Here is an 11,708-nt window from a genome sequence, read left to right on the forward strand (position 1 = left end):
CGGACGTGGAGCCTGTCCCTTGGGAGAGACACTGGGCTCCTCGGCTGCCCCCACCCAGCAACTTTTCTAGGCCCCTGCGCAGCTGTCACCCTCCACTCCTCGTTGCCTCCCGCTTCCTTTCAAGTTTTGGACTCAGTTCTCTGACTCAGCCCCGCCCCCCTCTCTGCTGTGTCACCACAAGCCCAAGGCTGCCCCTTGGCCTTGGGCAGGCGCGCCTGTCCTGTCGCCCATAATGGTGCTACCCACTCCCCTGGAGTAGTTAGTGAAACTTAACAAATAAAAAGAAGCAGCTCTGAAGATTATAAATTGCGCAGTGAGAACACCACAGGCTGCGGAGGGCTGTGCAACCGGGGCTCGGGCCAAACTCTGGGAGCTTCCTGATGGCATTCACCTCACACCTCTCTTTCCAGTCCAGCCCACCAAACACCCACAGCAAACTAACCTATCGGTTGGAGCATCTGCCCCCTGGTGGTCAGTGCACGTCATAGCGACTGGTCGAGCGGTTGAACTCCCAGTGGAACTTCGGTCGAGGGGACAATTTGCATATTAGGCTTTTATTATATAGGATTGCCAGATTTTTTAGAATATGTCTTCTTGAGAAGAGCTAAAGGAATTGAACGAAGAGTTTCCCACCTAACCCTATAAACTGCTTTCAAAAACCCAATTTCCTCCTGTGACAGAAGATGGTAAGCTCAATGGGAAGAGAGAAGGGCTGAGGACAGGAGCCAGAATAAGAAGAGAAACATGCAAAAGACACCTGGGAGAAACTGAAGGCCTGGGGTGTGCTGGACACCATTATACTGAGAGCCACAGGTAGCAGGCCTCCTGTGGCCTCCTCTCATTTTCACATCTTGAGGTCACGCATATGGGAAAAACTAAGTCATGGTAGCTAAAACAATTCCTTGACTTTCTATATACACTTAATGAAGCTTGAAGTTAATGAAAGAGGAGGAACTTTTTAAAAGTTAGCAAAATACAAATTTCAGTTCTGCTTAATCCTGTCCAATATTTTCAAATGTTGCTTAATACAGTAACATATACATGAAAGCATGTCCTATGTTAAAAAGAAAACAAGTGGGAATGAAATATATGTAGGTTTAAATTTGAAAGGATTGTTTTTACTTGACTTGAGTAAAATGTTTTTTCTGTCCTTCCATACTGAAATTCTCGTTTTCGTTTACCTTATCATTGAGGAAAGTAGACCTCACGTTAAACTTAGTCAAGAAATAAAAACTGACTTCCCCTACCAATTTAGCTGAAGGTCAGTGCTCAGTGAGCTGTTCCCTAGCTGAGTCAGAACTAAATTAAGGATGTAATTAGAGCCAGAAAACTTGGTGCTGGCAGCCACCACAGTGTCTGAGGAGCTCACGGATACACTCTTTAGCTAATAATACTGTTGTATATTTGAAATACAAGTTTTTCTTAAATTTGTCTATTTGGTCAGGACACAATATATCTTTTTGAAAAGATGTTTAGGGGTGATAATATGTGTTAATAGGTCACAATACAAATGCCAGAAAGAAATTATTTGAATAACAGGAGCTGCTACAGAGACATTTGCCAGTAAAGATGTTTAAAAATTGAAGAGAAAAGTTGAACAACCTATGAAAGATAATTTTAAGAATGTTTTTTCATTTGACCAAATACTGCTTATTTGAGTGACCATGGGATGGGGATTCAGTGAGAGAAAATTTGTGAGAGAGCTTATAGGTTTCACACTGTAGTGATGATAGTTAAATTAGTTGCCTTTATTTGGAGGAGGAAGTCCTCTGAAGTCCATGAGCTCCATGGAACTTGTCTGAGATCCTGCAGAAGGAAGCGGCTCACCAGCACTTGTCCACATGTTTTTTTGGATGTATCACCCAGTACTAGGGATGTTTGATCATCATTGCAACAATCCTGTTTTTATTTAAAATCATATTTTTTTTAAATAGTGATCAAATGTTAAAGTGCTTATCTATAGTTGGCAGAAATATCAGTGAGTCTTCTCTGACTTTTATAAATTTTCTGCAGTAAGTTACTTTTGGGCTGAAGGAGGTGGGGAAATTAAACATCAAACAAAATGATGGTCCTGTGAGCTCATATTTTACACACCTGGGGCTTGCAAAACTGGGGCTGCCCCATTGTTCAGATTCTTTATTAGTTTTCTGCTATTGATGATTTTGGCTTTTCTGCTACACATTCTGCTGCTTTCTTAGTCTAGTTTTGTACCTTCCTATGGTGGGTCCCTTCTGTGATGAGAATGTCTTTCTGCTCTTGAGGCAGGCAGCTAGTTGCAGGCAGTCAGGTCTGCTGTGTTCGTGTGGACGGGAGGGGTCACAAGCCTTGAACTCTTGTTAAGTTTTCTCTGCACATGATTCAGAATATACCTGAATAAAAAAAAAAAACAGAATAGTTGCATGGAGAATAGAAACACTGTTTTAATTGTTGGTTTTAGGACTAAAAGTGTGCCTTGTAGTTTACATACTGAAATATTTCAACCTGAAATTGAAATATTCACTCATTTTTTATGAGGGGTATGAACATTTCTTAAAATATCACAAAGTTTGGGGTGCTAGAACTCTTCTGTCTCCAACACTAAAAATAGTCTAACTTTAGGTGAGTTTCCTTTGAAAGGGTGTTACAATGAAGATGGCAAATCGCCGTCTCTGATCCCAGCCTCCTTGTCACTGCTGGATTGGTCTGAGTATTTGGGATGAGATGGAGCTGAAAAGGGCAGTTGATAGTGTATGCAGGGGTCCTCAAACTACGGCCCGCGGGCCACATGCAAATACAAATATTGTATTTGTTTCCGTTTTGTTTTTTTACTTCAAAATAAGATATGTACAGTGTGCATAGGAATTTGTTCATAGTTTTTTTTTAAACTATAGTCTGGCCCTCCAACGGTCTGAGGGACAGTGAACTGGCCCCCTGTTTAAAAAGTTTGAGGACCCCTGGTGTATAGGGATCATTCACTCTCTCTTCATTTGTGTTAGGTGCTAAAGTTTTTCACTTAGTCTCTTCAGTTATTTCTAATATACTCTAATGGGGCCAAAAAGGCTCTTCCTTTCTTTGATCATGATCCTGAAAAGCAATGCCAGTGGAATTCAGTTTTCTTCATTTTAAATTTGAGCTGTGCACGTTATTTCACTCTCACTGTCTCGCCCCTGTTGTAATGAATACTTACTTTTTGCTTGTGCAATCAGGAATTAGGAAACAATTTGAACAGACAGAGCAAAATGTCATCATATTCATTGCAACTCCATATCCTTTTCTCACCCGCTTTTGTCTATTTCCTCACCGTCTGTAAAAAGAAAACTGCATTTGCCCAGGAAGCTGGGAAACAGGAAAGAACTTTCCAGCTCCATTATCTTTACTTGCATGTTATGATTGTTTTGTTTTTAGTAACAAGGAAAAATCAGATTAAATTTTCCATGTGAGTGGGATTGAGAATCACAGTGAAAGTAATTTATTTTACCATATGGTAATTTAACCAAGCCATCTCAACAATTTGAATACCCCAGCATTCATGGAAGCCTTTGATTGACATTAGAGATGCTTCATGCTGTTAGTTAGGTTATTGCCAAGTGTTTGGTTTAGCCATTTCTTTGGAATGGCTATAACATGTAACAGCCTTGTTCCTATATTAGAGTCCTGTGTTTTTTTGTGTGTTTTTTTAAAAATATATTTTATTGATTTTTTACAGAGAGGAAGGGAGAGGGATAGAGAGCTAGAAACATGGATGAGAGAGAAACATCGATCAGCTGCCTCCTGCACACCTCCTACTGGGGATGTGCCCACAACCAAGGTACATGCCCTTGACCAGAATCGAACCTGGGACCTTTCAGTCCGCAGGCCGACGCTCTATCCATTGAGCCAAACCGGTTAGGGCTAGAGTCCCGTGTTTTAATGGCATTTGCTCAACATGTTCACCTTGGGTTTTAAAAATCACATAGATGAAATATTTGGTAGTAATGTACATAATTCAGTAGTTGCTATTTGAGAGAATTTTAATTTAGAAATACCAGTTATTAAAAAGTTGATTTTTAAATTTGGCAATGCTCATGATTATATCCCGGCTTTAAGTATTGAAGTTCCCGGGATTAACTGCAGTTTATTTTTGTATGATAGGTCTAAAAACGTTATTTACCTCTGGCTATGTGTTGTATCGGTGGAATTGGTTTGGGCTGGAACCATGGAGTTAGTGACTGATGGAATCTGAAGCTCTGCAGCACTCTTTGTGGGACCCAGAGTGGTCAGCTTAACATCAGAAACGCTGTGTGTGGCTTAGCATCTAACAGGCTGTTAGGGGCACTCAGCAAGGGTCCTAGGTCCTACCTGCTATGGTTTGTATGTTTGTGGTATCTCTCCCCCCAAAATTTATATGTTGAAATCCTAACTCCCAAAGGTGATAGTATTAGTTCAGGCTTTTAGGAGGTGGTTGGGTTATGAGGGTGGATCTCTCGTGAATGGCATTAGTGCCCTTCTAAAAATGGTGTTACAGAGATCCCTAGCCCCTTCCACTACATGAGGGTTCAGTGAGGTGCCAACTACGAACCAGGAAGAGGGGAGGAGAGTCCGTACCAGAACCCAACAGTGCTGGTGCCTTGGCCATGGATGTCCAGCCTCTAACTATGAGGAATAAATTTCTGTTGTGTATAAGCCACCTAGTCTGTGGTGTTCTGTTCTAGCAGCCCCATTATCTACGACACTGCACAGTAGATAATGACAAAATGATCACTTCAGTAAATTATAGAGTTCAGTTTAGCAAACAGTAGATGAGGAACTGTTGAGCTTATGAAATATGCATTTCTCTACTCAGGGTGGATTTAAGGGTTGTTTGGTGTTCAGAGCTATCCCATGGGATCTCCCAAAGAGCCAAATTAGCCATGGTGATGAGGAGAGTTTATTAGATCCTAGAACCTCTTTGGAAAAACCGTTACGGAATCACAGACATCAGGAAAAGGTTCTTCAGCAAAAACCACCTAATAGGCCCGCTGTTCAGACAAAAAAATGTGCTTTTTGATATTTTTTAAAAATAGCCTCCCACCTACTTCAAGTGCTGTTTTGATGCCACTGGGGTGGCAATAGTCATTTTAGTCAAGGGAATTCAGGTAACTATTTTTCTATGATTACAGTCACAGTCTAAAGGGTTGTTTGCATTTCTTAGAGTGATATTAAATGCCAAAAATGGTTTAAAGGTAACAAAATGCCTGATACAAAACTTGAGCAATGGTGTTTATTTGGCCTCAAATTATTTAGCTGTGCTCTATGGTAGCTGGATAAAAGAAGTGAATGATCAACCGACTCACGTGTATAGTCCTTTTGGACAAATAGTGCCACCTAAGCTTTCAATGACCACATGATTACTGACCCTCACTCAGACCCTAGGGCCCAAAGATGGCTTTGCTCACTTAGCACTGGATACTGAAATAGAAATCTGCATCATTATATGCTTGAATAATGGGAGAAACCACATAGATCCATATATTGTTTTCCCAACTACATTGTATGCTCTTAGAAACAGAGGATGTGATTTGTATTCACGTGTTTATTCATTCAGCAGGTGCTTGTTAGATACCCTTTAGGTCTGTTGTACCATGAGCTCCATATGTTCAGGCATAATCCTATATAATAAAAGCCTAATATGCTAAGTGTTCGGTCGTCTGATCGTCTGTTCAACCAAAGCGTAATATGCTAATGATATGCTAAGGCCGCTCAACCGCTCACTATGACGTGCACTGACCACCAGGGGGTAGTCGACTGGTTGACCAGTTGCTATGACATGCACTGACCACCAGGGGGCAGACGCTCTGACTGGTAAGTTAGCTTGCTGCTACTGCCAGGCCATTGTGGCTCAATGGTTAATGTTGACCCCGGAACCAAAAGGTTGCCTGTTTGATTCCCAGTCAGGGCACATGCCTGGGTTGCAGGCTCAATCTCTAAGGGGGACATGCAGGAGGCAGCTGATCAATGATTCCTTCTCATCATTGATGTTTCTATCTCCCTCTCCCTTCCTCTCTCTGAAATCAATAAGAACATTTAACAACTTTATTTTTATTTACATATTTTTTATTTATTTCATAGAGGAAGGGAGAGGGAGAGAGAGAGAAACATCAGTGATGAAAGAGAATCATTGATCGGCTGCCTTCTACACACCCCACACTGGGGATCGAGCCCACAACCTGGGCATCGAGCCCACAACCTGGGCATGTGCCCCGACCAGGAATTGAACCGTTACCTCCTGGTTCATAGAAACGCTCAACCACTGAGCCACACTGGTTTGGCTCAATAAACATATTTAAAAAGAAAAAGAGCAAGCTTTTGATATATATTAAAAAAAGCGACATGGATATATATTTTTTTTATATTTTATTGATTTTTTACAGAGAGAAAGGGAGAGGGATAGAGAGTTAGAAACATCGATGAGAGAGAAACATCGATCAGCTGCCTCCTGCACACTCCCTACTGGGGGGGGGTCCGCAACCAAGGTACATGCCCTTGACCGGAATTGAACCTGGGACCCTTGAGTCCGCAGGCTGATGCTCTATCCACTGAGCCAAACCGGTTAGGGCAACATGGATATATCTTAAGGGCATTATGCTAGTGGAAAAAGTGAGCTTTCCAGTCCTGACTGGTTTTGCTCAGTGGATAGAGCATCAGCCTGCGGACCGGAGAGTCCCGGGTTTGATTCCCATCAAGGGGACATACCTGGGTTGCAGCTCCCCCCTGGCCCTGGCCCTGGCGCATGCAGGAGGCAACCAGTCAATGTGTTTCTCTCAGGATTAAAAAAAGAAAGAAAGAAAAAGCAAGCCTTCCAATGAGGTCACAGACTGTGTGATTTCATTGATGTAGTTGTCTTGGTCAGTTTTGGCTACAAAAATACTGTAGACTACATGGCTTAAACAACAAATATTTATTTTTCAAGGTTCTAGAGCCAGGATGAGGAACCTTTTCTTTGCTGAGGGCCATTTGGATACTTATAACATCATACATGGGCCATACAAAGTTATCAACTTAAAAATTAGCCGGCTATATTTGGTCAAACATTTAACTCACCCCTCATGCCTTGACAGGGCCAGACCAAATGATTTCGCAGGCCTTATATGTCCCGCGGGCTAGATGTTCTCCTAAGCCCTATTCTAGAAACTGGGAATTCTAAGATCAAGACTCCAGCAGATTCAGCTTGGATGAGGGTCCACTTCCTGGTTTGTAGACAGCTGCTCTGGCTATATCATGTCATGTATCATGTGGCCCATAGAGAGTGATCTGTGTCTCTTCCTCATCTTATGAGGCTATTAATCCCATGGTGAGGGATTGATGTCCTACTCTCATGACTTAATCTAACCCTAATTACCTCCCAAAGGCCCCATCTCCAAATACCATCACTTTGGGGATCAGGCTTTCGACATATGAATTTTGGAGAGGCACAAACATTCAGTCCATAGCAATAATATTCTTTAAGTTACGATAATATAGATCAGCGGTTCTCAACCTGTGGGTCGAGACCCCTTTGGGGGTCGAATGACCCTTTCACAGGGGTCACCTAAGACCATCGGAAAACACATATATAATTACATATTGTTTTTGTGATTAATCACTATGCTTTAATTATGTTCAATTTGTAACAATGAAATTTGGGGTCACCACAACATGAGGAACTGTATTAAAGGGTCGAGGCATTAGGAAGGTTGAGAACCACTGACATAGATGAAAATCAGAGTAATGGTTGCCAGGAGTTAGGGATGGCAGGGTGAGGAGAGAACTCTCAGAGATAACCTGACAGAGATCTTTGTAGTGATGGACTGGTTTTATATTGTGATCGGGGTGGTGTTTACATGTGTCTACGCTATACACACACATTACACCAATGTGAGATTCCTGGTTTTGATGATGTACTGTAGTTACATGAGATGGAACCACTTGGGAGAGCTGGATGCTGTATCACCTCTCTGTACTATCCTTATAATTTCCTGTGACAATAATTATTACAAATAAAAAGTTGAAAATTTGATTGCAGATCTTTCAGAATATTTTTAGTTCCTTGGCAGATAAGAGAATTCATTGTGTCTTATATTCATGAACCATTAGCTTTTCATAGTTCAACTGTTTTGTCTAGTAGAAATAAGACTGGTTATGAAATAATTAAGATAATTACATTTCATTTTAGTAGTAGTATTTTAGTTACATTTTTAGATCTCTTGCTGATTCAAAGTGCTTAGCAGGCCCTGACCGGTTTGGCTCAGTGGATAGAGTGTCGGTCTGCAGACTGAAGGGTCCCAGGTTTGATTCCAGTCAAGGGCATTTACCTTGGTTGCAGGCACAACCCCAGTAGGGAGTGTGCAGGAGGCAGCTGATCGATGTTTCTCTCTCATCGATGTTTCTACAGACTCAAGGGTCCCAGGTTCGATTCCAGTCAAGGGCATGTACCTTGGTTGCGGGCAACATACCCAGGGGGAGTGCAGAAGGCAGCTGATTGATGTTTCTTTCTCATTAATGTTTCTAACTCTCTATCCCTATCCCTTCCTCTCTGTAAAAAATCAATAAAATATATTTTAAAAACAAACAAAAAAAAAGTGCTTAGCAGACTGGTAGCTAATTTGCTCTTTCCTTCTTTCCAAGGTTTGTTAGATCAAGTAGATGGATTATTAACCCCAGTTCATTCATCAACAATTAATTGCATACCTGCTAAGGGGTGGGGTCTATTTATGATGTGAGTACAGTCATGAGTACGACAAAGTTCCTCCCCTCCCCGGGAGTTACATTTGGCATGTGAAGTGAGGCTAAAAGAAGGTTAAGAATTTGTCCCCAGCCCTCCTTGATACTGTTTGAGCTGAAGGAAAGGCACTCTCCAGTGCCTACTTCAGTGTGCTGCCCTGCTGGTTGGTGTCTCTAAGTAGCATTACCTCGGTATGGGCAGAGTATTTTGGATCTGATGGTGTTTCTGGCAGGAAAATGAACATAATTTACAATCACTGGACCTAATACAAATTAAGGACTGTAAAGAATATTGTAAGGCAAACAAACAAATAAGAACCTGACAGTTCTACATCACCATCATCTTCTCTGCTGACATCATTACAAGACCTGTAATATGGTGTAATAAGACATGCCAGTGGCATCCTTATTCGTGATAAAGACCAAAAAATATTAGCTCGCCTAACTTACAGGATTAGCTGGGAATCAGATACAAAGAGTTCTAACTAAATTCCAGCTCTCTCCTATTAACTCTTGCATACATCCATTCACTGAATACATTATTGAACTCTTAGTATGTGCCACTTGTGAGGAGAGTAAGTTAAACATAGTTCTTTATTGCACTAATTCAGATTCCTGGGGAAGGAACATAGGGCACATCTGCAAGTATGGCCTGGGCATCGGGATGCTCCTCAGAGTGTGCCAGCAGTGCCACCTCACCAGGAGCTTATCGGAAACAGAATTTCTAGGAGTGGGGGATGACATGCTCTCCAGGAGAGTCTTATGCTCACCCAGGCTGAGAAGCACAGCGTTAGTGTTGTTGAAGCCCAGCAGCAGCCAGCAGCGCACATGGCTATTTCTTTCTCCTGGAGGCCTGCCAGACAGCCCTCTCTTCCTGTAGTAGAGATTACAGCCCATTGGAAGCTGTTCAGCAAAGACTGCGTTGCTATTTTTTTGTGATGTTTTCTAGAGCTTCCAAAATGCCTCTGTAAATCAGGACTTTCTTTATTGCTGGAGCTCTTAATGTGAAGGTCAGCAAGCCTGGGGCTGACGTGTGTGAGGACAGTGGGAGTGACCCTGGCACGGAAGTAGGGGAGGCCTGGACATTGTTTCTCTGGTCTCCTGTCCCGCTGCTCTCTGCCCTGGGCTCCAAGCTCCAAAGCACCCATGATGGCGTTCCCGAGTAGGGTGCACCACCCCTCTGAAATCCCAAAAAAGGAAGAAATCCCCCAGACAGCCCTGAGCAGTGTCCGCCAGGCTAATGGCAATGAAGACGAGAGGGCTGTATCCAAACTGCAGCGCAGGCAGAGTGACGTCAAAGTCTACAAGGAGTTCTGTGACTTTTATGCGAAATTGTGAGTGTCTCCTTTCCCAGAGTTCCTTCTTCCAGATGTCTCCTACGTGGGCTCTGAGCAGGGGCTGCCAGGGTGGGGCAGCAGGCTCCAGCAGGCAGCTGGGTTGCCTGGTCATGTACACTTGTGCTGGCTGAAGTGCAGATGTGAAGGAAAATGCTACCGTTAAAGTCATAGTGGTGATAGCTTTGTTTTCAGGCTCCTGATAATAGTACACTTCACTGTGTAGTCCAAGAGGGAGGTCTAGGGTTTTCATTTATAGAATTATAATAGAAAATTTTTATACTCTAAAACTCCCCACAGGTAAGGGACAGGTTAGGAAATTGAAAAATGAATTACAGGCTGCTGATAAAAATACAGACTTTTGTTATGTTTAACAGTCAATTTAAAGTATGCTAAGTGGGTTCTTAATACTGTCTCTAGGGTAGTGGTTCTTAACCTTCCTAATGCCGCGACCCTTTAATACAGTTCCTCATGTTGTGGTGACCCCCAACCATAAAATTATTTTCGTTGCTACTTCATAACTAATTTTGCTACTGTTATGAATCATAATGTAAATATCTGATATGCAGGATGTATTTTCATTGTTAAAAATTGAACATAATTAAAGCATAGTGATTAATCACAAAAACAATATGTAATTACATATGTGTTTTCCAATGGTCTTAGGCGACCCCTGTGAAAGGGTTGTTCGACCCCCAAAGAGGTGGCGACCCACAGGTTGAGAACCGCTGCTCTAGGGGAATTGAAGGAATAAAAAAGGATGTTGTGTAACTTGCAAATATATATATCATGCAGTTAACCCTAGAAGTTTATCTAATTCATATTATTAAATGGGTTTTAGCAAACAGTTTATTTTTTTAAATAGTATGGAGTAGTATTTAGACCAACTCATGTAAGATTGTTTGACCTTATACAAATTGTAATCTTGGAATTACTGCAAATTCCCAATTGGTCATTTGAGAGTTACGGAAGATTTGACTGACCTGGTTTTCTATTTCCATGAATTCATTCTGTGTGGCATTGCAACAGATGTCATTTTCACAACTCATAAAGACTTCTTTTTAAGCATAATTGGGCAATTATAATTATACTGTAACTAAAATGCTTGGTGAATTCTCAAGATGCTTTTTGGATTTACACATTTTTTTGCATTTTAACACCAGAAAATTTGTTTCACATATACTTTGATAAGTGAGGCACTTAAATAATGGAAAACTTTATGATGTTAAGCTTTCTGTGTGTGCCTGATTTTTGGAAATAGATCAGCTGAAACAGCTGTGACTAGCCAGTTAGTTATGAAGATTCCATACTAAAGACATATACATACATACCTACACTAATAAAAGAGAAACATGGTAATTAGCGTACGACCGCTACCCTTTTCATTGGCTAATCAGTGAGTATATGCAAATTAACTGTCAGCCAAGATGGCGGCCGGCAGCCAGGCACTGAAGCGAGCATAAGGCTTGCTTGCTGCAGACTCCAACGTTCCCCGCCTAACTTGCCAGCCTCTCAGTTGCAACTCTAAGCAACTATATACTATGTTGCAAATAAGAAGCTAAACAAAACCCCAGAAAAGGGCTTCCATTCAGCCGGGCTCGGACCGCAACATTGTATCTATGTTTTCAGCAGCGAGGCCTCAGAGCTAAAGCTGGCCCAGAAAAAAAAAAAAAAAAA

General features: G+C 41.7%; 1 protein-coding gene across 5 annotated transcripts in view; it reads left to right on the forward strand.

Moving 5' to 3' along the window:
• The window catches only part of LIMS1 (LIM and senescent cell antigen-like domains 1), a 103,189-nt gene that overhangs the window by 42,169 nt on the left and 49,312 nt on the right, over positions 1–11,708 (forward strand). The window contains exon 2 of one of the 5 annotated variants that reach the window (XM_014532103.1): positions 2,284–2,287. The exons of 2 other annotated variants lie outside the window; for them this stretch is intronic. Coding sequence is in view for 2 of the 3 variants with exons in the window: in XM_005884655.2 (XP_005884717.2) it covers positions 9,844–10,031 (188 nt within the window). In the remaining variant the exon portion in view is untranslated. Of the gene's footprint in view, positions 1–2,283; positions 2,288–9,795; positions 10,032–11,708 lie in introns of those variants that run through there. 2 more of the 5 variants (XM_005884655.2, XM_005884656.2) reach the window with 2 other exon arrangements.

Source organism: Myotis brandtii, unplaced genomic scaffold (assembly GCF_000412655.1).
Source record: "Myotis brandtii unplaced genomic scaffold, ASM41265v1 scaffold842, whole genome shotgun sequence".
In the NCBI taxonomy this organism is placed as follows: Eukaryota; Metazoa; Chordata; class Mammalia; order Chiroptera; family Vespertilionidae; genus Myotis; species Myotis brandtii.